This window comes from Auxenochlorella protothecoides (genome assembly GCF_000733215.1).
Source record: "Auxenochlorella protothecoides strain 0710 unplaced genomic scaffold scaffold53, whole genome shotgun sequence".
In the NCBI taxonomy this organism is placed as follows: Eukaryota; Viridiplantae; Chlorophyta; class Trebouxiophyceae; order Chlorellales; family Chlorellaceae; genus Auxenochlorella; species Auxenochlorella protothecoides.
Window position 1 is genome coordinate 311,338 of NW_011934321.1, and position 27,585 is coordinate 338,922.

The 27,585-nt window shown below is 67.2% G+C and overlaps 6 protein-coding genes across 6 annotated transcripts in view; 1 reads left to right on the forward strand and 5 right to left on the reverse strand.

The window, feature by feature from the left end:
• F751_4544 (Condensin-2 complex subunit D3) overlaps positions 1–2,534 on the reverse strand; it is a gene marked incomplete at both ends in the record, with an annotated part of 9,548 nt that extends 7,014 nt beyond the window's left edge. The window contains 6 exons of the mRNA XM_011401939.1: positions 362–440; positions 906–933; positions 1,059–1,283; positions 1,438–1,670; positions 1,850–2,122; positions 2,229–2,534. Coding sequence (XP_011400241.1) covers positions 362–440; positions 906–933; positions 1,059–1,283; positions 1,438–1,670; positions 1,850–2,122; positions 2,229–2,534 — 1,144 coding nt within the window. The remainder of the gene's footprint in view (positions 1–361; positions 441–905; positions 934–1,058; positions 1,284–1,437; positions 1,671–1,849; positions 2,123–2,228) is intronic.
• An 881-nt stretch (positions 2,535–3,415) lies between these two features.
• Positions 3,416–5,188, forward strand: F751_4546 (Gramicidin S biosynthesis protein GrsT; the record flags this gene model as incomplete). The annotated part of the gene is made up of 6 exons (XM_011401941.1): positions 3,416–3,460; positions 3,684–3,688; positions 3,785–4,016; positions 4,178–4,514; positions 4,582–4,817; positions 5,045–5,188. The coding sequence occupies 6 exons, from the start codon at positions 3,416–3,418 to the stop codon at positions 5,186–5,188; spliced, it is 999 nt and encodes a 332-aa protein (XP_011400243.1).
• Positions 5,189–5,490: 302 nt separating this feature from the next.
• Positions 5,491–6,923, reverse strand: F751_4547 (hypothetical protein; the record flags this gene model as incomplete). Its single annotated transcript, XM_011401942.1, has 5 exons — positions 5,491–5,587; positions 5,834–5,883; positions 5,953–6,136; positions 6,501–6,716; positions 6,838–6,923. 5 exons carry the CDS (start codon positions 6,921–6,923, stop codon positions 5,491–5,493), a joined length of 633 nt encoding a protein of 210 aa, XP_011400244.1.
• A 146-nt stretch (positions 6,924–7,069) lies between these two features.
• On the reverse strand, positions 7,070–7,267 carry F751_4548 (hypothetical protein; the record flags this gene model as incomplete). The annotated part of the gene is made up of 1 exon (XM_011401943.1): positions 7,070–7,267. One exon carries the CDS (start codon positions 7,265–7,267, stop codon positions 7,070–7,072), a length of 198 nt encoding a protein of 65 aa, XP_011400245.1.
• An 89-nt stretch (positions 7,268–7,356) lies between these two features.
• F751_4549 (Dual specificity protein kinase YAK1) lies at positions 7,357–11,465 on the reverse strand (the record flags this gene model as incomplete). The annotated part of the gene is made up of 6 exons (XM_011401944.1): positions 7,357–7,492; positions 7,780–8,328; positions 8,618–10,266; positions 10,504–10,656; positions 10,848–11,070; positions 11,311–11,465. The coding sequence occupies 6 exons, from the start codon at positions 11,463–11,465 to the stop codon at positions 7,357–7,359; spliced, it is 2,865 nt and encodes a 954-aa protein (XP_011400246.1).
• A 970-nt stretch (positions 11,466–12,435) lies between these two features.
• Positions 12,436–27,585, reverse strand: part of F751_4550 (Erythronolide synthase, modules 3 and 4) — a gene marked incomplete at both ends in the record, with an annotated part of 33,087 nt that continues 17,937 nt past the window's right edge. The window contains 24 exons of the mRNA XM_011401945.1: positions 12,436–12,744; positions 12,877–12,952; positions 13,157–13,333; positions 13,557–13,669; positions 13,876–14,037; positions 14,203–14,399; positions 14,615–14,828; positions 14,972–15,181; positions 15,460–15,630; positions 15,799–15,996; positions 16,226–16,361; positions 16,536–16,921; positions 18,041–18,411; positions 18,623–18,936; positions 19,066–19,367; positions 19,465–19,635; positions 19,782–20,041; positions 20,180–21,530; positions 21,770–22,174; positions 22,350–23,350; positions 23,533–23,799; positions 23,945–24,242; positions 24,389–26,641; positions 26,791–27,473. Of these exons, the coding sequence (XP_011400247.1) occupies positions 12,436–12,744; positions 12,877–12,952; positions 13,157–13,333; positions 13,557–13,669; positions 13,876–14,037; positions 14,203–14,399; positions 14,615–14,828; positions 14,972–15,181; positions 15,460–15,630; positions 15,799–15,996; positions 16,226–16,361; positions 16,536–16,921; positions 18,041–18,411; positions 18,623–18,936; positions 19,066–19,367; positions 19,465–19,635; positions 19,782–20,041; positions 20,180–21,530; positions 21,770–22,174; positions 22,350–23,350; positions 23,533–23,799; positions 23,945–24,242; positions 24,389–26,641; positions 26,791–27,473 (10,025 nt within the window). The remainder of the gene's footprint in view (positions 12,745–12,876; positions 12,953–13,156; positions 13,334–13,556; positions 13,670–13,875; positions 14,038–14,202; positions 14,400–14,614; positions 14,829–14,971; positions 15,182–15,459; positions 15,631–15,798; positions 15,997–16,225; positions 16,362–16,535; positions 16,922–18,040; positions 18,412–18,622; positions 18,937–19,065; positions 19,368–19,464; positions 19,636–19,781; positions 20,042–20,179; positions 21,531–21,769; positions 22,175–22,349; positions 23,351–23,532; positions 23,800–23,944; positions 24,243–24,388; positions 26,642–26,790; positions 27,474–27,585) is intronic.

Genomic DNA, 27,585 nt, shown 5'->3' on the forward strand with positions numbered 1-27,585 from the left:
GCGGCGTCCAGCGCCGCCAGGTCGGCGGGCCCGGGCGCCAGCGGCCGTGCGGCCGAGGCGCGGAGGACCAGCAGGGCCTCCAGCAGCGCGACCGCGCCGCGGCGCACGGCCCCGCGCTCGTCGCCGGCGCGGCGGCGCGCGGTGCGCAGCAGCCAGCCCAGCCCCGCTGCGCCGGGGTCGGCCCCGCCCGCGCCCGCCCAGGACGCGGGCATGGTGAAGTGGCAGCTGGCGCGCGGTGCGGGGGTGGGACCGGGGCGCGGCGTGCGCCCCATGGTCGGCGCCCCCGCGCCCGTCAGCGGCGTGCCCCCCGGCTCGCCTGCGCCCGCGGGCGAGACGAAGCAGGGCGATGGCAGGGCGCCACCGGGCGTGCGGCCCACCACCTCGTCCTGGCGCTGCAGCCGCACCTCGTGCGCCAGCGACAGCGCGCGGAGGAAGAGGGACTGTGGTTTTGGGGGTGTGGCATGGGGTGGAAAGGAGGGCGGAGGAGGGCGTCAGAATGGGTGGTGAAGTGTGAGGGATACTGTTGCATCCAGGGTGTTGCAGGATGGATGTATCAGTTTCAGAACAAATTCCCAGTAGAAGCTCTAGCACACACCCCCGCTCCCAACTTCCCCCCCTCGGCGCACCTCCTCGCGGCTGCTGCCGCCGTTGAAGGAGCTGGCGGCCGACAGGGCGGCGGCCAGCGAGCCCAGCGCGCGGGCCCGCACCGGCGCCGCGCGGTCCCCGCAGCGCTGCGCCAGGATGGCGAGGCAGATGGCGCCGGGGGGTGCGGCCACGAGCGGGCCCGCGCCCGCGCCGGGCGTCGCGGCCGCGGCCGCCAGCGCGGCGGCCGAGGTCTGGAAGGGCTCCCCCGCCGCGGCGAGCAGGGCGGGGGCCAGGTCCACGGCCATCATGCGCTGGCTCACCTGCATTTGGGGGAAAGCGGGAGTGGGTCTGTTGGAGTGGGCGGCGCAGCCGGGGCAGGGCTTTCGTGTGAGAAGCGACCCACCGGCGTGCACACTGCAGCCGGGGATCTCCCCACCCCTTGGAAACATGGACAAGGGGCCCCCTTCCCCCACCCAAGTCGATAAAACAAAACACAAATGAACAAACATGCCTTGGGCGTGCGCGACAGGCGCGCGGTGAAGACGACAAAGGCCTCGCCCTCGGCGGGGCCCAGCAGGCCCAGCAGGCCCATGGCCAGCTCCACGGCAGCGGTGCGCGCGTCGGCGCGGTCTGCGGCGCGCAGCACCACCGCGCGGGCCAGGGCCGCCACCGACTCCGTCGCTGCGCTGGGGCTCTGCCTGCAGGTGGAAGGGGGGGAGCGGTGGGGGGAGATATCCCTTGGAAGGAGGGCGTGTGCAGGGCAGGGTGGGGGGGGAAAGACACCCCTTACTGACCCACAGAGAGGGGATGGCTGTCGACAGCCACGCCCCCCATCTGCCCGCCTTCCGCCACCTAGGCCCGTACCCCAGAGCGCTGCTGGCAAAGGCGATGAGCTGGTGGCAGACCTCGGCGCGGGCCACCTTCCCGCCGCCTCCCCCCATGGCCGCCAGGCCCGACGCCAGGTGCCGGAACACCATGGCGCACAGGTCCCTGGGGTTTCCGTGGATGGGCTGGAGCAAGGAGAGCAGGACGCCGTAGGCCGCCGACACCTCCTGGGGGTCCGAGGCCCCGCCCTTGCAGATCAACTGGCAGTGGGGATGGGGAATGGGGGGGCTGAGGAAGGGAGAGGCGGTGGCGAGCGGAATCCAAGGCGCAGACTCTCTTGAATGCAAAGCGGCTGGCTCAGTGGGTCAGGCCTACTGCAGTGTGGATATCCAAGACATGGCGAGTCGCACCACTCCCTACCACCAAAGCGCCAGCGTACGTCGACGCAGGTCGAGGCGGCGTCCTGGACGACATCTGGCTGGTCAGCCAGGCCGAGGGTGCGCAGGCTGCCGGCGAAGCCAGCCAGGCTGGAGGCCAGGGGGGATGGGTGCTCCTGGTCGACGTCCATTGCCTCATCCTCGTCGGTGTCCAGCGCCGCCGCCTTCTTCCCCTTCCGCCCGGCACGCTTCTTGGCTGTCGGGCCAGAGCTCTGGACGCCCCGCAGCCATCCAAGGTAGGAAGAGCACAGCACGCGATCAAAGATGCCCCGCGTCTGTCGTGAGGTGGGGAATGCAGGGTGGGAAAGAGGTGCGGCAAGTGTATGCCATGCTCAGTGCAACTTCCTCACCACAGGGCCTAGATGGCACCACCACCCCTACCGGGCACTTGTCGACGGCCAAAAGGCCGAAACACAGCTCCACGGCACCGACTGCATGGTCGTGGCTGCTGTGTGTGATGATGGCAGCCAGGGCTCGGGAGATGTGGGGCAGCCCGGCACCAGCCTCCTGCAACCTCGCCCACAGCGCCTCGCCCGCGCTTGCCACCCAATATGGTGGAGTTTCGAGCAAATTATCGCTCATGTAGGAGCTGAGAGCTGTTGTTACGCCATCCTCGCTGAGTCCCGTGGCCTGCAGCTCTTGTCCGAGGTGGGACAGACGGGACAGCACCCGTACCACACCCTCCATTGCTGAGCTTGTCTCAAAGGCTCGCGTCTTTCCCTTCACAGCATTTCGACGTGACGAATACAGTTTGGGCACTGATCTGAGTTTCGTGGGCGCCCAAGAGGGCGCGGGGCGGGCTTGCCTGTCCGATCGCGATTTTGTATTTCGGCGATCCCGCGATGGGGAAACAGCTGAGATGAGAGAATGGGGCTCTCGGAGAGGGTCATCTGACAATCAATTTCACCTTCAAGGCTATTCTCGGAAAGCAACAGGTAACAGTTGAGAGAAGATGCAGAGTTCATACCTCCAAGGATCTGACTTGTGATACTTCTGTGTAGTTTGTTACTGCGCTGCAATGTTTAACAAAGCGCTCAAGGTGTACAGCAGTCCGACACATTCACGCACCAGCTCGTCACTGGTGTCTTTCAGCATATCATTACTGAAGCACAGGATGAAGGTTTGTCAATCTATCATTACTTGTGACCTATGGCTTGCTAGATGAAGATGCAATGTAAGTGCAACTTGGCAACAGCGTCTGAGCTCTCACCATCCACGCACTGTCTGCGAGTAAGGAAACAGACTTTCAAATGTGGTGGCGCAGTGCTCGAGTCTTGAATGTCTCGGTGGCTGCGGCTAACAGTCAAACCCTTGCATGTACACGGACGATGGCTCCCCCCAAAACAGCAGCCCCGCGCGCGCATTGAGTTATTTGCCTTGACGGGGACGTTCACACTGTTTCAACCTCCAAGCCTGATCTGCAAGCCTTCCTGGATGACTCTACAATTCCTTAATATCTAACTGCTGTGCCTCCATCTCCTGCTGTTGCGACATTTATCATCGACCGAGCACGTTTCGGAGTGCGAAACCCACAAGACACGAGATACACAGCACGATACTTCGCATACATGACGTTGACAGAGACGCAAATACGAAACATAAACCTCATAGAGGTACGTATCTGGGATCCTGCGGCCCGAAGCGGCTTCGAGCTACAGCCAGGACTTGATGGCATGGCGGCATGGTGGTTGTAGTTTGACTCATCGGCATGATCGAGCTGGCGCCTGCATCGTTGAAAGGCAGCACGAAAGTTCTTGCATAGACGCCGTGCAGGTGTTGATGGAAGATGCGGAGGCCGAAGGTCGTCAGATAGAGGAGCCACCCCCCACTGCACAGGACTGGTACGGGTGTTGAGGAGGTCCCTAAGAATGCATGCCAGCCCACAGCAGATTGACCCAGCACATCCCAGCCACAGCACCACCCCCTCCTTGTCGCAGGACCGAGAGCCGGATCCGACGGTACTTTGAGACAGGGGTCGACGCGGCGGCGCCCACCTTCCCGCCGCCCGAGGCCGAGGTGTTCCGCACCTGGTTCCCGGGCCTCCCCTTGAGCCGCACGGCCTCCGAGAAGCCGGCGCTGCTGGTCCTCTGCTTCCCCAGCGCAGGCACCTCGGAGGACACCTACACGAGCGAGGGCACCGGGGTCCGCCGGGCCCCATCCCCCCTCCTGGTGGGCACCTGGATGGGGGAGGGTGCACCACAAGACTGGGAGGGGTGCTTGCTTTACACTAAAAAGAGCCCAATTACCTAGATGAGAGTATGCCTGGCTTGCATAGGAAAGCCATGGACGGCTACCCTACCTCCCTCAACCAACAACTCACCCCTGTGCAGGACTGGTGCCGGGCCAACAACGCCGAGTGTTTGGCCGTGCAGCCGCCGGGGCGCAACCTGCGCAGCAAGCACGCCTTTGCAGACAGCGCGGCGAGTCTGGCGAAAGAATTGCTACCTGTGGTCGCGTCTCGCCTGGCCAGCACCCCCTACGTCATCGTGGGGCACAGTCTCGGCACCTGGCTGGCCTTCGAACTGCTGTCGGCCGCCAGGGACGCGGGCCTGCCCCTGCCCCTGCACGCCTCCCTCTCCGCGCTGTGCGCCCCCGACATCCCTTTCGACCAGCGGCCCTGGCGCCAGCAGCGGACCCTTGGCGAGGAGGACTTCAAGGCGCGCGGGAGTGGGCTGCGTGTTTGGCATGGAGACACTGGTTGTTTGACCCGCTCTCTGCAAATGCCCACTGCCAGGTATGGTCCTTCCCCTCTGTGTACCGTCCCGTGTGCAGGAGGAGTGCCGCGGCTGGAGTGTGAGCGAGATCCTGTTCACGCCCGCGCTCTGGCCGACATACCAGCCCATCATGCGAGCAGACTTCCGACTGTTTGACGAGTACGAGTTCACCAGAGCGGGGGAGGCGCCCTTTGACTTCCCCATCCACGCCTACTGGGGCACCGGCGACCTCAGGATCAAGCAGTGGATGGTGGAGGTGAGGGAGTGATCGTGGTGAGGGAATGAGCGACAAGACCCCAGATGGTTCTTTGGAGGGGATTAAGAAAGAAACGGGGCGCACAGCCAGGGGTGGAGGCCAGCTTGTGAGTCTCGATGCCTGCCACGCTGCAGCCCTGCATGGCATGGGACACCTCGTCTCTCTGCCTTGGCAGCGCAGCTTCAAACATCCGCCATCTCCGACCTCCACCCCTCCCTCCGCTGCAGGGCTGGCAGCGCTTCACCAGCGGCAGCTTTGCCTGCACCCCCATCGATGGCAACCACCTGTGGATCCAAGACAAGGCGGCCAAGCAGGCCTGGCTGGCATCGATCGCAAAGGATCTTGAGGGTGTGATGGGCTCGAGAGCCTGAGGCGCCCTGAAGGAGGGCCACCTGCCGATCTCGGGATGATGACATGATACCGCTGCTGTTAAATACTTGGCGACCCTCAGTCCATGCCACAAGGGCCATTGCCAGTCAGGGTCAACTCTTTGCACGGAGGCAAGGGCAACGTACTGCTCTTCGGGGGTACAAGGCTCAGGGCTTGGACAGAGGGATGCCTTCCAGAAAGGACTGCACTGCATGTGAGTGTGTGCACGGGCCAGATCACCCATCCCTGCACGTGCACTGGCCTGGTGCACCCCTGAAGCTGCTCGTGCCTCTGCCAAGGGACCTTAAGGGCCCTTGCCGAACGTCCTGGACAGCCACGATCGCTGGATCGAGGCGTCGTGTGAGAAGCTGCCGTACTTGGCCGACATCTTCTTGAGCACACTGTGGTCATAGGAAGGGGAATGGCGGGAGGATAGAGATATTCACTGATGGAACCAGGCACACATCCTTGGGACAGCTGGCTCCCTATCAAGTGCTCACAGGAAGAGATTTTTCCTGTCACAACCTGATCATGGCCAATTGTGCATCCCCTTCCACAAAAAGCCAGCCCTCGTCATGGTGTCCAAACCCCCATTACATCCACAAGCTGTGCCAACCCTCCGGTGCCCTTTTCACCTCCGACCCCACCTGCTGGAGGACGTCTTGGCGTACAGTGAGGCGGCGGTGAGGCGCGACAGCTGGGGTGGGCCGCCGGGGGCGGCCGCCTGCCGCCCCGTGGTCGCCGCCGAGAGCTCCTCCATCTGCACGGCGTTCTGGACGCTGCGCTGCAGCTGCCGCTCGGCGTCGTTCTCGAACTCCTTGTACTCGTCGTAGGTGGGGGGGCGTCGCACGCGCAGGTAGACGGCGATTATCATGCCGATTGCCTGCAGGATGAGGGCCACCAGGAAGAAATAGCGGCCGATGAGGCAGGCGTTGCGCACACCGTCGTACCTAGTCGACATGAGTGGGAGGTGGAGAGGGGACGGAGCTGAGTGGTAGCTCACTGTGGGATGGGGCCAGGTGTGCATGGCCTATGGGCACATCTTGTTGGTGCAAAACCTTTGCATCCAGGGGATCGGTGCAGGGGGTGGGCAGCAGCACAACTTGGCATGGGCACAGCATCCTCACTGCACTCGGAGTTGGCCTTCGGTATCATACACGTTTGATGATCCGGGCCAGGATCTCCCATCTGCCGCAGCCCCACCCAGCCAGCCAGCAAGCCCCTCGTGAGTGGGCAGTCGACCACAAGCCCAACCTCGAAAGTCACAGGCACCGTTTCTATACACACCCAGCGGATGCAGCACGCCTCACTCACCCATCCCAAAAGGGGTTCATGCTGAGCTTGTACAGCGTGATGTTGGCCACCACCCCATTCAGGTTGAAGAAGAGCGAGAGGATGATGCCCAGCTGGGCCATGGTGAGCAGGCATCCCATCACCAGGTACATGGTGAGGCAGCAGAGCCAGCAGTAGGATCCGATGAGGCCGAACAGGGAGGTGAAGCAAGCGAATGATCCCACAATGACCAGGCCCCTGCGCGACGTAGGGGAGAGGGGGGGGAGGGGCCAATCAGTTCAAGGCAGGGGAACACTCCCCATGGTCTCACACACTGGTGAGTGACATGGATCTGCCCTCATGGTCGCTGGAAGCTCACAGCGGGAGCGCGGTGTTGGGTGGGGCGCAGAGGACGAGCCCGTATATGATGAAGCCCAGGCCCGTCACGAAGTTCATGCAGGCCATCACTCGTAGTGATATGGCCGCTGGGCCCCTCTGCCTCCCGCAACACATGGCGGTGTGCGTGGATCTGGAAGGGACTGCCGAGAGGTGGAGGAGGAGCCGGGTACGCGATTGTCCAAAAGTGGGGGATTTCGCGGACTATGGAGGCCTCACTTCAACAATTGTTTTCTTGAATCCAGTCTTTGTTTTTCCCAAGTAGGTGTGAGTGAGCACTTCTCATCCCCGCGGTGTTTACACACCGTCTCGTTCCACGGAAGGTGCTTTGCGCCCTTGGTGCCCCCGTAGATCTGGGCTGCCCTCATTACACCATACATGGTGGGCAGGCACGGGACATCCCACCGATGCATTTCGCCAAGCTGCGGTGCCCTTCCTGTGCTGCGGCGTTTCCTCCCGCTCAGACCGCGTCGAAAAATGTGTGGGCGTCGTCGCGGCCTGGTCACCCGCCGCCATATCCGGCCTGGTACAGGAAGGGGCTGGGCTGCAGCTGCTGCTGCGTCCTGGCCTCTATCCACGCCTGGACCCCCGGCACGCTGCCCACGCCCTGCTGCGCCCCCTGCCAGCTGGACCGAGAGCTGCAGCGAGGGGTGGGGTCATGGGGTTGAGGCTCCCGACGACGAGTGGGCTGGGAGGATGGGCATACAGCGAGCGCAAGGGGGGAGCCGAAAAGCATCCAATACTGGGGGGGGGGGTAAGCAGGAGCTCCATGGCATGGCCCCTGGTCGCTTTGCCTGCAAAGCGCCCACGCGCCGAGGACCTCTCCTCCTCCCTCCATTCCCAGCGGGCACGCGAATGCACGAGGTCGCCGCCCGCCCCGTCTGCCGTGGCAGCACGAGCCCCGCCTCCCCCCCCCCTTTCTCACCCGTCTGCGGCCGGCTGGAATCCAAACCCGGGCACGCTCGTCCCCGCCTCGTACCCCTGGCCGTCCAGGCTGCGCCCCGCCAGGTTCAGCCCCCCCAGCGTGGTAGGCAAAGACGAGGCGGGCGAGGCCAGCCCCGCCGACGCCGCCGGCCACTCGCGCGGGTCGGCGCCGTGGCTGTGCCCCTGCGCGGCGGCCGCGGCGGCCTGGATCTGGGCGCAGGCCGCCGCCCAGTCGGGCGCGTGCGCCGGCGTGTAGGCCGGCGCCTCGGCCTGGTGGCGGGGGCCGGGGTAGGCACTCCCCCCACCTGCCTCCCGGCTGCGTCGGGAGGCGCCCAGGGAGTGCGGGCCCGGCGGGGGCAGGGACGTGCCGTGCGCCCTCTGCCGCCACCAGCCGCCGGCGGCAGCCTCGGGCGGGCCCGCAGACGGTGCGGAGGGCGAGGCCGGCGGGTGGGACAGGCGCTGGCTCAGGCTGCTGCCCAGGGCTGAGCTGGAGGAGGGCGGGGAGAGCAGGGGACGCGGCGCCGCGTCCTCCTCTTGCAGCACGTCGTCGCTGTTGAAGGGGAGGGGGGAGGGGGAGGGCCAGATGTGTTTGGGGAGAGCGGGGCGGTGCCGGAAAGGAAGTCCTTGGTCAAAAGGGTCCACAGCGGCACACAGGTTCCTCAGCCGCTGTGATCAGAGGCGCAAGGGCCCGCTGGCCCGTCCCTGCACCACGCAAAGCAGTCCCACACAAGCCAGAGGCAGGAGCGCACAAGCCCCTTAGCCTGCCCTCGTTCCCTCGAGCACTCCTTCGCCCCTTGCTCTTCCTCCACCCGCCGCCCCTTCAAGCCCCTGCCCCTCACCTCCACAGCGGGTTCCAGTCGCCCGGCTCGGGCCCGTCCTCGAAGCCTGGGCTGGGCATGCCCGGGCCGAGGCTTCCGCTCGGCGCGCCATGCAGCACGGCGGTCGGCATCGCGGCAGACTGCCAGCCAGCCTGCGGCACCCCCTGCGCCTGCGCCTGCGCCGCCGCCTGCGCATGCTGAGCGGCCGCCAGCTGCTGCTGCTGCTGCTGCTGCTGCGCCGCCACGAGCGCCTGCTGCGCGCTGTACTGCTGGAGCAGCAGGTGCTGCTGCGCCGCCTGTGCCTGGGGGAATGCGCCCGCGCCGGCGCCCGGGTACGAGGTGCCGCCAGGGTAGGAGCCCGGGTATCCGCCGGCGGCGGCCATGTAAGCCTGCTGCGCGGCCGCCAGCTGGGCCTGCACCTCGTAGGCCGCGGCGGCCTGGCTCTCGTAGGCCGCGGCCTGGGCCTGGGCCAGCGCGGCGGCGTAGGAGCTGACGGACGAGGGCTGGAAACCCGGCAGGTGCACCGACCCGCCCGGCAGCAACGGCAGCAGGCCGGAGTAGGAGGAGGGCAGCGGCGCGTCCAGCGCGGCCGCCGCCTCGCCGTCGCCCAGGCGCCAGCTGCCGTGGCCCTCCATCCAGCGCGCCTGGTGCGCAAAGGAGCGGGAGGGCGGGGAGAAGAGGGAGGGCAGCGACCCGGCGCTGGTGCCGCCGCGTGCCAGCGCTGCCGCCAGCGCTGCCGCGTGGTAGCCCGACAGCTCCAGGCCGACTGGCTGCTGCGCGGGGGCGACCCCGGCGTCGCGCGCGCCCCACCCAGTCACCCCGGCAACGGTCGCCTGCCGCGGCGGCGCGGGCGCCGCGCCGGACGCGGCCGACCCTTGCCGCGGCGGCACGGGGATGCCCACGGGCGCGCCGGCGGGGGCCGCCGCGGCGCGCGGGCCGGCATCCGGGGCGGGCATGTAGGCGCCCAGCCCCGCCCAGTCGCGGCCCGTGAGGAAGGGGTGGCGCGCGGCCTGGCGCGGCGTCCAGCGCCGCGCCGGATCCGGCTCCAGCACGCCGCGCAGGAGGTCGAGGAATGCGGCACGCGAAACGCTCTCGCGCACGGCCTCGGCCTCGCCCACGCCCGGCGCCAGCGGGTAGGACCCCACGATCTCCGCCAGGCCACCGGCCTTGAAGTAGGTCTTGCCCACAGGCGCAGGTGCGCCGTTGGCCGCCTCAAACTCGGCCGGCGTGCGCAGGACCAGGCCCTGCCCCGGCCGCGCCTCGCCGCCTCTGCCGCCGGGGTCCGGCCGCCCCTGGCCCCCCGCACGCGCATCGTAGTGCTTGTGCGTGTTGCGCCCCGCGCCAAGCAAGCCCTCCGGCAGCGGGCCCAGCGTGGAGGTGATGCGGGTCAGCATGTCGTGCTCGCAGGCGCCGGGGAAGAGGGGCAGGCCCAGGAACAGCTCGGCGGCCAGGCAGCCCAGGCTCCACATGTCGATGGCGGGGGTGTAGGGGCAGCCCAAGATCACCTCGGGGCTGCGGTAGAAGCGGGACTGGATGTAGGAGTAGACGGTGCGCGTCTGGAAGCAGGCGCTGCCAAAGTCGATGACCTTGACCTCGCCGGAGGGGCCGGCGCGGAGCAGCACGTTCTCCGGCTTCAGGTCGCAGTGGATGATCTCGGAGTCGTGCAGCACCTCCAGAGCATCCAGGATCGTGGTGGGGGGGGGGGGGAGTTGAGAAGAGATGGGGATTTGGGGATATTTGGAATGGAGGACCAACGGGAGGGGGTGCAGGCTGATGGACGAGTGCATCTGCTCATGAAAGACACCTGGAATCAGCGCTCCAGTGCATGGAACGGCGAGCCGGTGCACCCAGTTACCCCTGGCTTGCCCCATCCGGCACGCGTCAAGCGACCCCAGGTAAAGCCACACCCTGTCCGCCACCCCTGCGCAGACCTGCAGGATCAGGACCCGGACGAGGGGCAGGCCGAAGCCGCGGAACTTGTTGCGCCGGATGACCTCGTACAGGTTCAGGCTGAGCAGTTCGAACACCAGGCACAGGTGGTTGTGATGCACGAAAAAGTCCTGGGGGTGAGGGGAGGAGGGGGGCCATGTGGGCCGGGGAGCTCGCGATGGCGCAAGGAGGCCGGCAGGATGAGGGCATGGCGCTGGGCGCGCCCTGGGACCGTGGGACCGCCCACCAGCCCGACATGGCGCCACCGCAAACCCCGCAGTCCCTGCCAAACACAAAACACAGGCCGATCAAACAGGCACACCTTCATGCGCACGATGTGGTGCTTGTTCCCTGGGTCCGCCTTGGTGTTGAGGTACTGCAGGATGCCCACCTCCACGCGGGCCTGCTGGAAGTAGGCCGGCTGCGCCTTGATCACCTTGACCGCCACCACCTCGCCACCCCTGCCGCTCCCGACGTCGGGCATCTCAAGGCACCGAAAGACCTGGCCAAAGGTGCCCTGGCCCAGGAGGTCTTGCACGACATACCTGTAAGGTAAGAGGGGGAGGGTGCCGGCACGCAGATGTTAGAGCTAGAGCCCGGGGGAAGAGAGCTCTGCCTTCTGTTTATAGGGCACCAGAGGATTTGGAAACCCTAGAGCCTGTTGCGCGATACCATCCCACCCCAACCCCCGCAGAACACCATGCAAGCTCTTCCCTGTTCCCACTCTGCAGCACCCCAAGTTCTCGAGCCAGACAGCCAGTCTCATGCACGCAGCTACTCCTCACCGAGTGTGCTGTGATCGGAGCTCGTCATCCACTGCCACGATGAGGTCTGAGTTCACATTGTCATGCGGCTTCCCCTCCACCGCCTCGTAGGGTTTGGTCAGAATCCGGCGGGTGGAGGGCGAGGACGCTGCCTCCCGGGATGCCCGGCCCCTCATCGTGGAAATATACTGGCCTGGGACGGGTCTGGGAGGGGGAGGACGGGGCTGGTGGGTTCGCTGAGGGGAGGAAGCGGCATGAAGCAGTGATGTGGCACCATCTGCCCAGATGCCAGGGAGCTGCGGGATGCATCTCGATGGACGGCGTGGCCCATCCGCGAGCTCGCCATGCTGCATGGGACAAACAAAGGGTAGCATGCCTCACCAGCAGGTAGATGGCGTGCGAGAGCGTGAGCGCTCCTGCAGCTCCGGTGCGGGGGTTTCAATGTGCAGCGCCGAGTAGGGGCAGCATGCGCGCGCGAGCAGGGTCAGGGCCTCGACATGGGTTGCTCTTTGGGTGATGCTAGATTGCTGCTTGCGCAAGCGCAGTATGAGGGCGGCCCGCCTCCCTAACCAGCGGAGTGGCCCATTCTGGATCGTCCCCTCCGGCACTGCGGTGCGAGATCGCCACTGTCCTCAATGATCCTGTGACTTAACGGGGTCTACGACCCCAGCGGACGGCATTCGTAGGGATGAGGTTGCGCGATGGGGTGCCGAGGCCCTCTCGGCATCGCCTTTCAGGAATGGTGGTCAGCAGCAGGCGCGCGCAAATCGCTCCCCCGCGCCCTCGGGTAGACCCTGGAACACTGCAGGCAAGAAGCAGAAACCCCTGTGCCCCTGCTGGTCCCATTTTGCCCACCCTAGGCTCACTCTGGTGCGCTGAGGGCACAGTGAGTCGGATGCTGCCTGCATTTCGTCGGGCCTCAGGGGAGCATTCAATCAATTGGCCCGCGGTGGGTGTCATAGGGTATGTGTCAACAAGGGGCGCATGGGCCAGTCAGGCGTGTTGTACAGATGTGTGGGAGGGTTGAGTCCTGATCCAGGCGCCGGAAGCCTAAAGTATCATCCCAGGCGGTGCCGGGGAGTGAGCAGCGGGTCCAGGGTCCGACGGCGCGCCCCAGTCTTTCTCACCCCTTCTGAGACAGAGAGCTCACGCGCCGCCGGCCCCCAGCAGTGCCGCCAGCCAGGGCATCTCCTCGTCCGCGGTCAGCACGTAGAGCAGCTCCGGGGCGGGCATGTTGAGCACCACCCTGGCCTTCAGGCGGCGCGCCGGCGCGTCGCAGAGCAGGAGGCGCGCCGCCGCCAGCGCCTGGCCCGCCTCCAGCGCCGCGCCGGTCGCCACCGGCTCCTGCCCCGCGGCGGAGAGCATGGAGCGCAGGCGCGCCAGCACCGCGCCCACGCCCACCTCCGCCCGGCCCCCGAACCGCGTCTCCAGGTGCACCGCCGCCAGGAGGAGGCGCTCCAGGGGGGTGCCGTGCTGGGCGCGCTGCGCCGCGCTGCCGCTCAGCGCGGCGCGGATGCCGCGGTCTACGTGCGCCATGCTCACCCGCGCCGGCTTCGTCGTGGTGGGGCTTGCCGCGCCGGGGGCCACAGAGGACTCGGCGTTGGCGTCGGCCTGGCTGTTCTCCTTGCCCTCCAGGGAGTCCAGCTCCGTGATCTCCGCCGCTCTGGGCGAGGGGGCAGTGGACCCATGCAGGCATGAGTGAGTCCCAGGGGGCCAGAGGTGGACCAGTGCGCAGGTACGCATGGGCAGCGCACACATGACTCGGAGTGGCGAGTGTCCTCGACCTCGCCACAGCATGTGCCGTCCAGGCAACCCTGTGGAGACACCCCGCCTCAGCTCTCCCCCCCCCGCCCCTCCCCCCCCACACCTCCTGCAGATCTCCAGTGCCAGGCGGATGTCGCCAGAGCAGTTGGCCACCTTGCGAGAAACAAAGACCAGGGCGTTGGGGTCAAAGGCGTCGATGCCTTCCAGCCTGGCGCGGAGGATGGTCTCCAGCTGCTCGCGGTTGTAGGGCTGGAAGGTGATGCGCCGCCCCGCCAGCCGGCTGTGTGGAGGAGGCGGGTGAGGGGTGAGCGGGGGATGTGATGTGGAATTGCCACCGGGAAAGGGTGCGCCAGCCCGCACTCCAGCCGTCGAGCGGGGTCCGAGGCCATTCACAGGGCCCTTTTCCAGGCCCAGCTGTTGCAGGGATCACCCCCTGCTCCGAATCTCGCAGGCGCGGCCCAGGAGACCCTGCTCCATGACCCCCTGTCCCTCCCAGCACACACCTCCCGATCCTGGGGTGCAGGCGCTCGGGCAGGTCCATGGTGTTGGCGATGCCGATGATGGACAGGCGGGAGCCGGGGCGGGAGGGCCAGTCGAACAAATTGTACAGCACCGTCTGGGATGGTGGTGGGAGAGGGGGGGTTCCGATGAGCTGGAAAGGCTGGCCCGGGGGATGTGTGTCCTGGTACTTGAGCGTCCACACCCTGAGCCGCCGAGTCGACGAACGAAGTCAAAACACACAGGGGAGCATGCCTGCGGTCCTATACCAGGTGATACCCTGCTTCACCACTTTCCAACATGACCCCCACACACAACACACACCTGAGCCCTGTTCACGAGCAGGTCCAGCTCGTCGACCAGAACTATGACGGGGCGCTTGGGGGGCGCTGACTTGGACCGGCCCGTGGCCGCCGCGCCGCCGCAAAACATGCGCTCCAGCGCCGCCGCGGCCAAGCTGGGCCCCAGGCGCTCCCCCGTCAGCGCCTGCAGGTGTGGAGAAGGGGTGAAAGTGTGCAGGCCAATGACTTCACAGGGGCTGGACACCCAGTCAGCCAGGAATCTGCCCACCGTCCTGGTGTCGCTCAACACAGCGCACCAGCCCTCCGCCCCCTCCACATCACACGCGAGGCCCCTCCCCGGTCGTCCCACCTCGTGCAGGGCGCAGTAGGCGTGCTGGGGCGAGGCGAGGCGTAGGCCGTTGATCTCCACGAAGCGGAAGGCGGGGACCTCGCCCGACTCCACGCGCTGGCGAGCCGAGCGCATGACCTCGAGCACCGTGGCCGTCTTGCCCGTGCCGGGGATGCCCGAGATGTAGAGGCAGCGACCGGAGCAGCCGGGGCCCTGGTCTGCGAGGGAGGGGAGGGGAGGAGAGTGATGTTGTGGGCGGTCAGCTGAGGCCGCGGGCGACGTGAGCGGCCCCCAGTGCACTTGCTGAGAAAGCTCACGGGAGATCAGCCAGGACCACCACCGTGCGCAGTACCCTGGACGTCGCTTGCCCGCCTTGCCACCCTTACCCCCCCCCCCCGCCCTTGCCCACCCGGCACCGACACCTCCCGCACACCTGCGTCCAGGACCGACTCGACGAAGCTCTCCACGGCTGCGCGCTCGGCCTCGCGGCAGGGCAGGCGCCGCGGCGCGGCGCTGGGCGCCAGCGCGTCCCTGGCACGCGCCAGCGGGCACGCCGACAGGGCGCGGGCTCGGGCGGCGGCCGCGACGGCCAGGTCGTCGCCGTCGGCGCCCGTGCGGCCCACGACTCCCAGCAGATCCTTGCCGCCCTGCAGGAGCCGGGAGGATGCGTGGGGTCAGGGTCGGCGCACAGACATCCAGACGGCAGTCTCGCGCCGATGGCAGGGGAGGCATGCGATGCGGCACGGGGAGCGAGCACGCGTGCGCGATCTTCTCGCCGACGCAAACCCACCTGTCTGGAGGGACGCGGGTTGGCCGTGCCGTAGCCACGCAGGTTCTTGGGCGGCACCAGGCCCTTCTCGGCCCACATGGCGTACACGGACTTGCAGTGCAGGCCAGCGTCGCCTTCCTGGTTGGCCTCATCGGCCTCGGCCTCGGGCCGCCAGTCATCGCCCTCGTCCTCCGACTCGCTGGGCCCAAACTCCGGCCGGCGCCGGAAGCGCTGCGTGTGTTTGAGGTGGTGGGGAGGGGGCGCTCGTGGGAGTGGGTGCTGGGGATCGCCGCCCGAAACAACGAGGGAAGCCCATGCATCCACGGCCAGCGGCACGACTCACTACGCTGCCGCTGATCGGTCATCTTTTCTCGCCGTGACGCTTCCGAGCGCAGCGTCACAGTTGCACAACCCGTGCCCAGGCCTGTGCACGGCGCACCCGTTCCCTTCCCCATCTCCAAGGCCTCCCCCCCTGAAATCCAGGGCCCCCCATCCACACAAAACAACACCTGCCAGGCTTCGTTGTACTCGTAGTCACAGAGGAAGACGTCGTCCCCAAGCTCCGGTGGCGCGTGTCGGAACTCCGGCGATGGCAGGACGTGGGCGTGGCGCAGGAGGGTGGTCACCTCATTCAGGTCGCGCGTGGAGGTCAGGAACACCTCGCGCGCCGCGTGGTGCGTCTGGTAGGCGTGGCGGGGGCGGAGTGGGTGGCAGATGAGAGTTATGAGTTGCGTGTGTGTGTGTGTGTGGAGGTCGTGGATCTTGATTCAGGGCGCATGTCCTGTCGACAGCCTGCCGAATCTAGACACCCCACACCTGTCACACAAGGAAAACCACGCCACCCCCACCTGCCGCCCGGCGTGCGTCTCCTCCGGCAGGCAGTACCAGCGCAGGGTGGCGGCGTGTGCGCCGCCGCCCATGGCCCACAGCGCCTCGATGCGGGCCAGCGCCAGGCCCGCCCGCGTCAGCACCCTGGACCGCGCCGTGGTGGGGCCCTGGGCAGGGACGGGCCTGCCCTGCTCGCAGTCCGGGCACACCCAGTCATCCTTGTGGGGATTTGAGGGGGGCCGGTTGAAGTTTGAGACCAGGGACTTGCATTGAGGAAGGGCAGCGGCCAGTGCAACATATTCCAAACCCTCATCTCTGTGTAGCCAGGTCACAGGAACCCAGCTTCCAGAGGGTGAAGAACCGCGCGCCCAGCGCATCGTCCTGCAGTCTGCTTCCAATCGAGACCAAAGCCACCCCCACCCTCTTCAACTAGGCAACGGTCCTCACCTCTGGCACGGCGTCCAGGGGCGGGTCCAGACAGCAGAGGTGGAAACCGCGGAGGCAGCGCCCGCACTCCAGCATGTCGACGCCGGCGCGGTCCACCTCGCCGCACGTAGCGCAGGCCTCCTCCTCCTCGTCGTCGCTGTGTGAGTGGAGGAAAGCGACCTTGGGGGATATGTGACACAGGCAGGCTGGGTTGACAAGGAACCGGGGTGAGGACTCCTGCCTGGCAGGGCTGCAGGCGGTGCGCATGGAATCCAGATCGCAACACCATACAGCGGCCATTGGATGCCACCCCCCCAACACATCCCCGGACCTGAGGCCTTGGATGGCAGAGTCGTCCAGCACGACATACACGGAGTCACCGGTATGAAAGGTCACATTGTCGATCTCGACAGACTCCACAGCCGTTCGGCGGTTGGCTGCACGCCGCTCTGTGCCCTGCTGCTTCTCCTCTGGGGCCACGGTCTTGGCAGCCAGGCTGGCCTTTCTCTGTGCAGGTCCGGCCTTCTTCTTGGCGTGGGGGGCTGCTGGGAAGAGCTGCACCTTGGCAAGGGTCTTGGCCGCAGCAGTAGGCTTGCCACCCTTGGCGAGTGTTCTGGCCGGGACGAATTCCAGCTTGTCATTCCCCAGCCGGACCTTGGGGCCCAAGCCCCTCTGCTCCCGCTTGCCTGCAACTACCGGTTTCTTGCTTACTACGGCCTGCCGGGGATGGATCACACCGCACATGAGCTACTTTAGTTTGAACTGGTACAGATCACCAGTCTGTGTTGTCACTGCTCCCCCATCGACATGCCACCTACCTGGGTCCGGCCCGGCTTGCGTGCGGGGTAGTGGGCATCCACGGTGCTCCGTCCATCGTCATCGCTCTTCCGTTTGGATGGAGACAGTTGTTTCCTTGTGCTGACCATCGTGTCGAACAGCGGATTGCCAAGTATGTGCAATGCAATGGGCCGATGATCTAGGCGCGAGGTCCGTTGGTGCCTTGGATGGAGTCGCGCATTTGAAAACAAAGGCACATGCAGTGCCTGCAATACTGCGTTCAACACACTATGGTCTTGTCCTGGTGAAGCGAGCGCAACATGCCTTCAACGCGCGCACTCGCTGCACTGCCTCATGCATGGCCCCCCGGCAGCTTGACGTGGTTTGAGCGACGTGAAGGAAGAAAACTGGAATGGCACAAATATGTATCTCGTCAAAGAAGATTACATGACATACAACAAGAAACAATAAACTCACACCGGGAACTTGTGCCCTGAACATGCATCAAGTGTTAGGTGCAGTCTCCTCAGGTCCTTATGTATAAAGAAACAAGTACTGCCAGGACCAAGGTCAGCAGTGCAAGCAGGAGTGCCAAGATGTGGCACCATGGTCCAAACTTCGCCCAATTCACGCCAGCAAACCAGTCGAGAAGGTCCTCCTTGGCGTTGTAGACTGCATGCAGAAGAGCGGTAGCGTAGCCGCGGTGTGTCGAGGGCTGGAGTGCCACTTGAGGTGCCGGGCGCGTCTCCGCCAGGGCTCGCTCACATACGTCCCTGACTATGTCTGCCACCTGCATCAGCAATAGATTTTGGATGGTGGTCCTGATGATACGAGAGATGCATGCGTATATGAACAGAATAAACCGAGCAAGTGCAGGGGGTGGGCCATCCTGTCTTGGGAGGGTGTATAAGGGAGCTCCCAAGAGCAGCAGCGCATCACGAAAGGCTCACTTGCAAACATCACCACAACGTGCATGCTTCCTCGCCCGGAGCATCCCCTGCAGCCACCAACAGGTTTCCCCACACCTCCTCCGCACGAACTCCTATCCACACCACCCACCTCCTGATACTCCTTGGCCACAAAGTAGTGGTCGCCCGCCCTGATGGGGATGTGGGTGTGGGCGGCGAGGGTGTGCCGGCCCCACCCTCGCATGGCCCCACGTTCAATGGTCCCGTCCAGCCGCCCGTCCAGGGACACGATGGGGCAGGCCAGGGGCGGCACGCTAGGGTCGTGGTGGTACCGTACCGCCATGCTGATGTCAGCGACGCCTAGGGGGGCGACGCGCCAGAACAGGCGGTCGTTCCTCCGCATCTCCTCCACCCCGGCAAAATTTCCGGCCTCGAAGGCCTTGAGCAGGGTGTCTTTGGAGAGGTCCTTCCAGCCGCTCAAGATCCCCAGCACCTCCTCCACAGGGGGTGGCTCGGACCGACCTGTTGGGTGCCAAGGGGTGTCAGAGGTTGGAGATGGTGTCGGGCACAAGGGCGCGGGGGGTGAAGTGACGCTGGCCGAGGGTTATTGAGGGGGCCAATTGTTGGGGGCCACACACAGGACATCTCACTCACTGTGCATCCTTTGCAAACGCCTTCTTGCCCAGTCTATGAGAGCCGCGGAATCTCAGCCCAACCCACTCCCTCATCTCACTCATGGCCCGCTGGAGGTAAAGGCGCATGACAGCCCGAGCATAGAGGTGGGGCGGGGCCACGGCCGCCACGATGAGGGCCAGCGGTAGCCGCCGGCCCTCCTCCCTTTCCAGCAGTGCGGCCAGCTCATAGGCCACGATGGAGCCCAGGCAGGTGCCGAAGAGGACGTAGGGCAGCTCGTCCAGTGGCAGGGTGTGCGCCAGGTAGGCGGCCAGGTCCTGGACCTGGCCATGCGCCGGCTGGGAGGCGAGACGACCCCTGCCCGGGATCTCCACCGGCCAGACCTCGATCCAGGCGGGCAGCCGCTCCGGGTACCTGCAGCGTTGCAAGCGGGGATGGGGCTGATGGGACCGGTGGCTGCTGGGGTCTGCACTGGAGAAGGTTGAGACCAGTCTCCTGTGTTTAGGTGCTCACGCTCTCCAAACCACGCTGCCATCGCCGTACCTTGCAAAGACGTTGGCGGACACCCCAGCAGCGTAGGGCAGGCAGAACATGCGCAGGAGTGGCTTCTGCATCGGGTGACGAGGCGGCGCAGGTCCATGGGTGTCTCCCCTAGTGACAGCCCCCGCTTCAGGGGTGCTGCTTGCACTTATGGGCGTTGTGGCCAGGATCTGGAAGGTGTGGCCTGTGGGGTTCTGGGCTCGTGCTGTCTTGACCATGCCCTCCCTGACCTCTGCCACCACGGTGGCCAGCAGGGCGCCTGCGGGGTCCTGCACGAGGCTGGGCGCCACCACTCCAGTCAGATCCTGTGGGGTTCAGATTGTATGGGGTTGGATCGTGAGGCTTTCACAGCGGAAATTTTCAACCTGCAAGAGTAAAGTTCGCCATGACCTCCAAGCTCACCTGGATCTTCTGGCGCAGCTCCAGTGCCGCCAATGAGTCCAGGCCCTGCAGGCCCAGGGGGACACCTGGCTCCAAGCTTTCCACCCCGAGCACGCTCTCAACAAGCGCTCGCAGCCCAGGCTCGACATCGCCTCCCTTCAGGTGGTGCTGTTGCGCAGTCGATGCACCCTCCTGCGGGGACGCACAGTGGAGGGGAGGGAGCGTGGGTGGGAGTGTGGACATCAGGTCTTGCGGTCAGGGGCGGTGGTAATCAACCTGTCCCAATTCTTCCGTAAGCCATACGCTCCTCAGCGGAAAAAAAACAACCAACATCCTACCTGGACGTGGTCCTGGCAGGGCGCCATGACTGCGCTGCCTGCCGCTTCCTCCATGACATCCGCCAGGAGCGAAGGCACCTCTGCCATATACTGCAGCACATGGTGCCAGTACAACCGCGGTACAGCGCCCCACACCGCGCCAGCACGGTCCCAGCTTCCCGCCAGCAGCCGTCGCAGGACGGTCAGGCCCGCCTCGCTGGTGAGCATGCCCATGGCCTTGATCTGGGCCGGGGACGGCGCATGCTTGCGGTGCACCATGCCTGGGGGGGGGTGAGTTTGGGGTAATGTGGTCTGTACCAGCATGTGCCAGGGAGTGACTCAGCGTGTGGCAGGAGATTCAGCTACCAAGGCCCTCGCGCCAGCAAGGAAAGGGCGAGGTCCCTCACCGTCCCACTCACCGACGGTGGCCCAGGCGCCCCACTGCACGGCAGCTACCGGGTGGCCGGCAGCCGAAGCGCCAGCACCCACAGCATCCAAGCACGCGTTGGCGACCGCGTAACTGGCTTGCCCGGCAAAGCCGGCCAGGGAGGAGAGGGAGGAGAAGAGGGACACGCCCAGCGTGGGCACAGCGTGCGCCGCGGCGCCCAGCAGGAGCCTTCCGCCCGCCAGCTTGGGGGCCAGCACCGGGCTCAGGCTCGCGGAGCGGAGCGCCGGCACGCCGGCGGCCACCTGCACGCCCGCGGCGTGGATGAGGAAGGCGCGGGCGCCCGTTGAGACGGGGAGGCCGCCGCGCAGACGCGCGAGGGTCATTCTCAACCCTGCAGCATCTGCAGAGCAGGCCACGTCCGCCGCGACGGCCGTGACACAATAGGATGCGTCCAGTCCAGCTGTTTCCAGGCCGCTGCTGGGGGCCGCGCCCCGACCCGTCCGCCCGACCAGCACCGCGTCTGCGCCCTCGCCGGTCAGCCACAGGGCAACGAGGTGGCCGATGCCGCCCAGGCCACCCGTGACCAGCGCCGTGGCATGGCGGTTCAGGCACTGGGGGGCCCGCCCGGCCCCCGCCTCGCGACCGTACATCATCCTCCTGGCAATCGCGAGGCCGCCCTGCTGGAGGTCATGTGGCATTCCGCCGGCGCGTTCTGACCCGAGGACACCCTCAGCTTCCACCGCGCTCCTCACGAGATCGCTCCCGCCGTGCGCCAGCTTCCTGGCCTGGGCGGGGAGCTCCAGCGCTGCGCTGGCCAGCAGCGCCGGCACGACGCCGGAGAGTGCCGTGCCGGCGGCGCCGGGGACGGGCGCGGGGATGCTGCCGCTGGCTGCCCAGCTCTGGAGGGTGGCAGGTGCATCGCTGGCCAGCAATCCCTGGACGACCTGCACCGCCCGGATGCACCCCGCGCGGTCCCCGGCCGTCGAAGGCCGCAGCGCCAGGGCCCAGCCAGCGCGGAACGTCTGGAGGCGGGGCAGCGTTCCCAGCACCTGCTCCTCCACCTCGTACTCCAGCCTCTCTTCCAGCCCAGCCGAGGCAGCGCCGGCGACGACGGGCGTTCCCAGGGGCACCCACTGCAAGCCGCGTGCCTGCCCAGCATCGGAGTGGAACAGCGCTGAAGCACCGAAGCTGGTGCCCCATGAGATTGACTGGGAACCTGACGCAGCGCCCAGATCCAGGACGAGCTCTGCGGCCGCCAGCAGCAACGGGTCGGGAGACAGGGCTTCCAGGCGTGCCAGGCAGAGGATGGGTACAATGGGGAAGCCATCCAAGACATCTGCTGGGCTGTCCAGGCAGCATGTCGCGGATGGTTGTCTGGGCACCTGTGCAATGTTGCAGGGAGAGGAGTGTCTGAGGAGCAGGACACACAGATTGCTGCATGGATGCCAGGGCACGGAAACTGACACTCTATTAGTTCAAGACCATAATACACCAACAACAGGCCGAGCAGCCAGCAACACATGCCCCTCCGTACCTGGACTTGCAGACCTCCCTGCAGTTGGCACCCAGCAGGCCCAGCCACTGCACCCCGCGCGCCAGCAGGGACCCCCTGCAGGTGTACCCTGCGCGCCTCTGCCGTCAGCAGCTCGGTCCTGCCATGGCCAAGCCCCTCCAGGACCACTGCCACGCCCCCCGACCGGCAGTCGGTGAGGATGGTCAGGGACACGGAGTTCCCGGCACTCAGGCTCGCCCACCGCCCCGCCACCACGCCAGCCAGGGCAGGCAAGACTCCTGAAGGAATGCCCAGCGTGCGTAGCGCGGCGGCAGCCAGGCTCAGGCACACTTCTGGCGCTGCAGCGGGGCTGCCGTGCACGCCCACCTGCCACAGCGGCTCGCAGCGTGCGTGCCCCAGGTCAACCGCAAGGGCGACCTGGCCGGCATGCCTACTCAGTGAAGGGCAGAGGGCGGGGTGGGTGTCGGGCAGCAGGGAGTGCTTGCTCCTCTGCCAGGGCAGCGGCAGACGCCTCTGCAGGAAAGGGGGAGGGTTTATCATTGGGTGCCTCAGTCTCTGGAGCAAGAGATGGCCCAGCATCTGCCACCAAACATTTGCAGAGCACGTCCGAGTGTTCCCTCCTTCCCTGCTCATTTGGGTCGCCGCCCTGATACCGCCCTCTAGTCTTCCATACAGCATCGCCGCCCACCTCCCAAGCTGATCCCTCTGCAGATCCCAGCGCAAGCCTGTCGACTGGTGCCAGGACCACGTGCGTATTCACTCCGCTCATGCCGAAGGAGCTCGCGCCGGCCAGGCCCCTGCCGTTCCCAGGCAGCCCGGCATACTGGCGGGGGAGCGTGGCGGCCGCCTTCCCTCCCGGGCCTCGTCCCCAGTCGCCGAGCGCGCCCGCCACGTGCGGGTTCAGGGTGCGCAGGTGCAGGACGGGGGCCAGGCTGCGGTCCTGCAGCGTGCACAGCGCGCACAGCGTGGCCGTCAGGCCCGCCGCGCCCTCCGTGTGCGCGTGCATGGCCTTGCCCGCCAGCAGCGCCGGCGGGCTGGACCCCGGCGCGCCCAGCGCTGCTCCCGCGGCGCCCACCTCCAGCGGGTCACCCAGCAGCGTGCCCGTGCCGTGCAAGCTCAGCGCAGCGACCGCGCCGGGGTCCAAGCCGCCGGCGCGCAGCGCATCGCGCACGACGCGCGTCTGGGCGGGGCCGCTGGGCGCGGCCAGCGCCGCGCGGGATCCCGCCTGGTTGGCCGCCCAGCCCGCCATGCGCGCGAGCGGTGGGGGGAGCAGGGTGCCATGCTCATCTCTTGTGATCAATGGACCCAGGCCCAGCGTGACAAAGCCGTCGCCCCGGCCGTAGCCGTCGGCGGCGGCGTCAAAGGCGCGGCAGCGCCCGACCGGCGACAGCGCGCCCAGCAGGCAGATGGCGGCCGTGGTCGCGCCGTCCAGCAGGGCATTCACCCCAGCCGCCAGCGCGGCGCTGGCCTGGCCCAGGCGCAGCGCGTCCGCCGCCAGCGCCAGCGCCATCAGGGAGGAGGAGCAGGCGGTGTCCAGGGACAGGCAGGGACCGCCCAGGCCGTGCGCGAAGGAGGCGCGGCCCGCCAGGAAAGAGGGGCCGCCGCCGGTGACGGCGAGCGGGGAGGGCGCGGCGCCCACGCGCGCCGCCACACCCGCGTACTCGTGGTACATGCTGCCCACGTACACGCCTGGATGGTCCAGGTTGGGGAGATTTTGGATGAAGAGTGAAAGGGTGAGGGAGGATGACTGGGCGTCTGAGTCCAGGCTGCGCAGGCCCTGACGCCACATTGTGCATCCCCTCAGCGCATCGCAAGGCCCCACTTGTACACCCATTTTAATGCATCATCCGTCAGCGCCCAAGACGCCTCACCGGTCGTTTCCCTGTCCACCCGCATGCCATCGCCCAGCTCCTGCAGGCTCAGACCCGCCAGCTCCAGCAGGATGCGGTGCTGGGGGTCCATGGCGGCCGCCTCGGCGCCTGCTAATCTGAAGGCCCCTGCGTCAAAGGCCCAGATGTCCTCCAGGAAGGCCCCGTGCCGAACGTAGGCTGCTAGCGAGTGGCTGCCGCCGCTGCCTCCAATGGGGCGGTAGGTTGCCTCCACGTCCCACCGCGACCAGGGAACCAGGCCCACAGCATCTGTCATGGTCAGGCAGAAGAGAAGGTGTAGGTGATAGAGGAGTGACCATGCGCAATTCTATTTGACCTTGCTGCAACTGGACAGTGGCTGCCAGCGCCTATTCGCCGGACAAGAAAGCGTGCACCCTTATCCACGCCCACGCACCCGGCGAGTTGCCGACAGGCGTGGGGAACCTCGAAGCGGTCGTGTAGATGGCCACGGATGTTGATCGCACCGGCGGCCCCGCCAATGCAGCGAGCCCGTCAGCAGCGCCCATGGGCACCACCTCGGCGCGCTCAGCCAGCTGCTCCTCGAGGGCAGCCGCGAGCGCTGCGGGGTGCGGGGTGTCAAACAGGATGGTGGCCGGCAGGGCGGTGCCCAGGCGGCGCGCCAGCATGTCGCGCGCCTCCACCGCCGCCAGGCTGTCCAGGCCCGCCTCTGCAAAGGTGGTGTCCTCTGCCACCTGTGCACATGTGATGGAGGGTTTTGGACAGGTGGGGTGAGCTTGCAGGCCGGCTGTGCTACTGTGGGCACCCCTGCCCGCATAACATCCCTCCCTTGCGTCCAAGACCCCTGGAACACCTTCCTGTCTACAACAACACCACGCACCTCCGTCGGCAGGAGGGTCGCCAGGATCAACAGGATCTCGGCCAGCAGTGCCTCCCGCGTCCACACCCTGGAGCTGGCAGTCATTGGCGGGGTCGTTGCCGTGCTGTCGGCGTGAGGCCGATCTACCCTGCTCACAACTCCTTCATGTTTCACAGGTCCCTGCCGCTCCCCCTGCGCCTCAGCCGCCAGTTCAAAAACGGCAGGGCGGACCTGGCCCTCCCCGGCGGCCGCCATGCGGCCCCAGTGGAAGGGGCTGGCCAGCACATCAGGCGGCGCCCCACCCGGCCTGGCGATCAGTAATCGCTGCAGCGCCCGCAGCCCCGCGGCTGGGCGGACCAGGCCCACCCCGATCCGATCCAGCCGCGCCAGGAGGGCTGGGGAGCGGGCCGCCATGCCCACCACCCAGGGCCCCCACTGCACAGACAGCACGGGCAGGCCGCGGTCGCTGGCTCGCGCCGCCAGCGCGCCCAGCTCGGCGTTAGCGGCCGCGTACCCGGCCTGCCCCGGCGGCGACAGCGTGGCAGATGTAGACGCGAACAGGGCCGTCACGAGGACAGGCAGGACGCTTGTGGAGCGCAGCAGCGCAATCCCCGCTCCGGCCTTGGGAGCGGCCAGTTCTCTCAGCTGAGCCGGCCTGTGCGCGGCGAGCGGCGCGTCCGCGAGCACCCCCCCGGCGTGGAAGAGGCTGAGGGTGGGTTCCAGGGTGGCGCTGGTCTGCAATGTTGGGACCTCCAGGAGGTCGCCCCACACCGACACGTCCGCCAGGGTCAGCGTCAGCAACCCGCGGAGCACCAGGCTCGTGCTTTCCAGCGGAGCCAACGCATTAGCACGTCGCCGCCGGCCCAGCACGTGGATCGCCGTGTGCCGGCCAGTCATCGCCAGGTGCCGCATCACCAGGCCGCCCAGCTCGCCCAGGCCGCCGGTGACTAATGCAGCGCCATGCGAGGCGCCGACATCATCGCCGCGCAGCGCCTCGCCCGGTCCCACCCAGGGCAGCAGCCGCGGCTGCATGCGTACGCCGCCTGCCCCCCGCCAGGAGCCGTACCCATCATCGTCATCGTCGTGGTCGTCATCGTTGTGCGGTGGGATGATGCTTGGGCCGCCAGACGGTCTCACAAAGGATCGCGATCCCACTGCGTGCAGGTCGCCGCCCGCGGCGTGCACTTGAATACCACCAGGTCGCTCGCGGGCTGCCACGCGTGCCATCGCCCCCGTGGCACTCAGCTGGGGCTGCAGGGAGCAGCCCCAGAGGCTGAGACTTGTCAAGGGACCCACACCCAGGCTCAGAGTCTGCAGCAGAGCCAGTGCTGCTGCTGGCTGCGCAGTGTTGAACGCCGAGTCCCCAGCCAGCCAGAGGGTCTCCTGCGCTGCTGACTTGTTGGGATGCAGGTTGGCGTGCTGTCGCGCGCCATCAATCCTCTCACGTTGCTGGTGGTGCCGGATTGCTGCTGCATACATGAGTGCGGCGCATCTGCTGGTGGCAGCAGCAACCCCAGCATCTTGGGCCTGCCACTGCGTGATGTACACCATGTGAGCCACCTCCTGCGCCCCGCTCGACCTGCCGCTCCCCTCGTGGTCGTGACCGGCAGCAGTAGTGCTCAGGGGCTTGCTCTGTACTTTTATGAGCCGCGCCTCGCTGGAGCCGCGCATCCCGAAGCTGGCAGATGCCGGTCCCCGATGCCCGGCGGCCTGGAAGTCCCCGGCCTCCACCCAGGCCTCCCTGTGACGCTGCCAGGGGGGCAGGATCGCCGGGCTCGCGGCCACGGCACCAAAGGAGACCGGCACCGTCATCCTGGCAGCAATCGTGGCGCCCAGGTGCAGCCCGGCGTCCACCCTGGCTGCATGGAGGACGGCAGGCAGAGTGGCGCCACCCGCCAGGCAGCCCAGCATGCCGCTGGAGGGACCCGATGGGCCATTGGAGATGCCGCAGAGGACTGCTGCCCGCGCAGGGTTTGGCGCAGCTTGACAATGTGGTGCACGCCAGGACGCCACCATGGCGTGCGCCACGGTGGCGACGCTCCCGGCGCCGGTGATGTGCCCGCCAGACTCCATGCTCACGCTTTCCTCCCGTACCAGCAGGCGCAGCGGTGCGGTGCCGCCGAGGCGGACTGGGGATGGCAGGGTCACACCCACCAGCAGTGCGCCAGGCTCTGCCCTTCCGGGTGCAGTGGGATTTCCATGCACAAGCATAGCCGCGCCCGAGGCCATCAGCTCCAGGCTCATGGCGGCCGGGAGCAGTGCCTGGCCCAGCACCTGTTGTTTGGGTGATGGGCGATCTGACAAGCGCAAGGAGACTGTCAGGATGCAATGGCCTCCATTATCATCATCCAGCAGACGGCCCTGATCTGAGCCCAGTTGTTCAACACTCTCACACCCAGGAATCCCACGCCCCACCCTCGCACCTGGTGGTCCAGGAGGTCGGCCAGGCCCGGCTGGGAGAGCAGGACGTCGAAGCGGACTGTCCCCGGCTCTGCCAGGGCCCTCTCCAGGGCCGGGCTGGGCGCCGGGCGCGGCCACAATCGCCGGCGCTCCATCAGGCGCTCGTCACGCGCCCCGCTCTTCACCTCATCACTGATCGCCACACGCGTGGCATCCAAGATGGCGTGCGCGTTGACGCCGCTCATGCCAAAGGAGCTGGTTCCCGCCGCGCCGCGTGGCAGCAGCAGCGGGGCGCGCTGGCGTGGCAGGAGCACGGAGAAGGAACCCCCCCCCGCCCCCAGCGCGGCGCCCACGTGCGGATTCAGCACGCAAAGGTGGAGGGTGGGCGGCGCAGCGCGGGCGTGCAGCGCGCCCAGCGCGCCCAGCGCCCCCGTCAGCCCCGCCGCGCCCTCGGTGTGGCCCAGGCACGCCTTGGTGGAGAGCAGGGCCAGCGGGGCGCCTGGTCCCAGTGCCGCTCCCGCCGCGCCCACCTCCAGCGGGTCCCCCAGCGCGGTTCCCGTGCCGTGCACGCTGAGCGCGGCGAGCGCGCCGGGTCTGATCCCGGCGGCCGCCAGCGCCGCGCGCACGACGGCGGTCTGGGCGGGGCCGTTGGGCGCGGTGAGGGCGCTGCCCCGCCCCGCCAGGTTCACCGCGGACGCCGCGAGCGCTGCGAGCGCGTGCGGAGGCCTCTCGGCATTGCTGCCCCCGCCCGCGGCCAGGGCCGCCGCCAGGAAGCCCTCGCCGCGGCCGTACCCGTCGCCGGCTGCCTCGAAGGACAG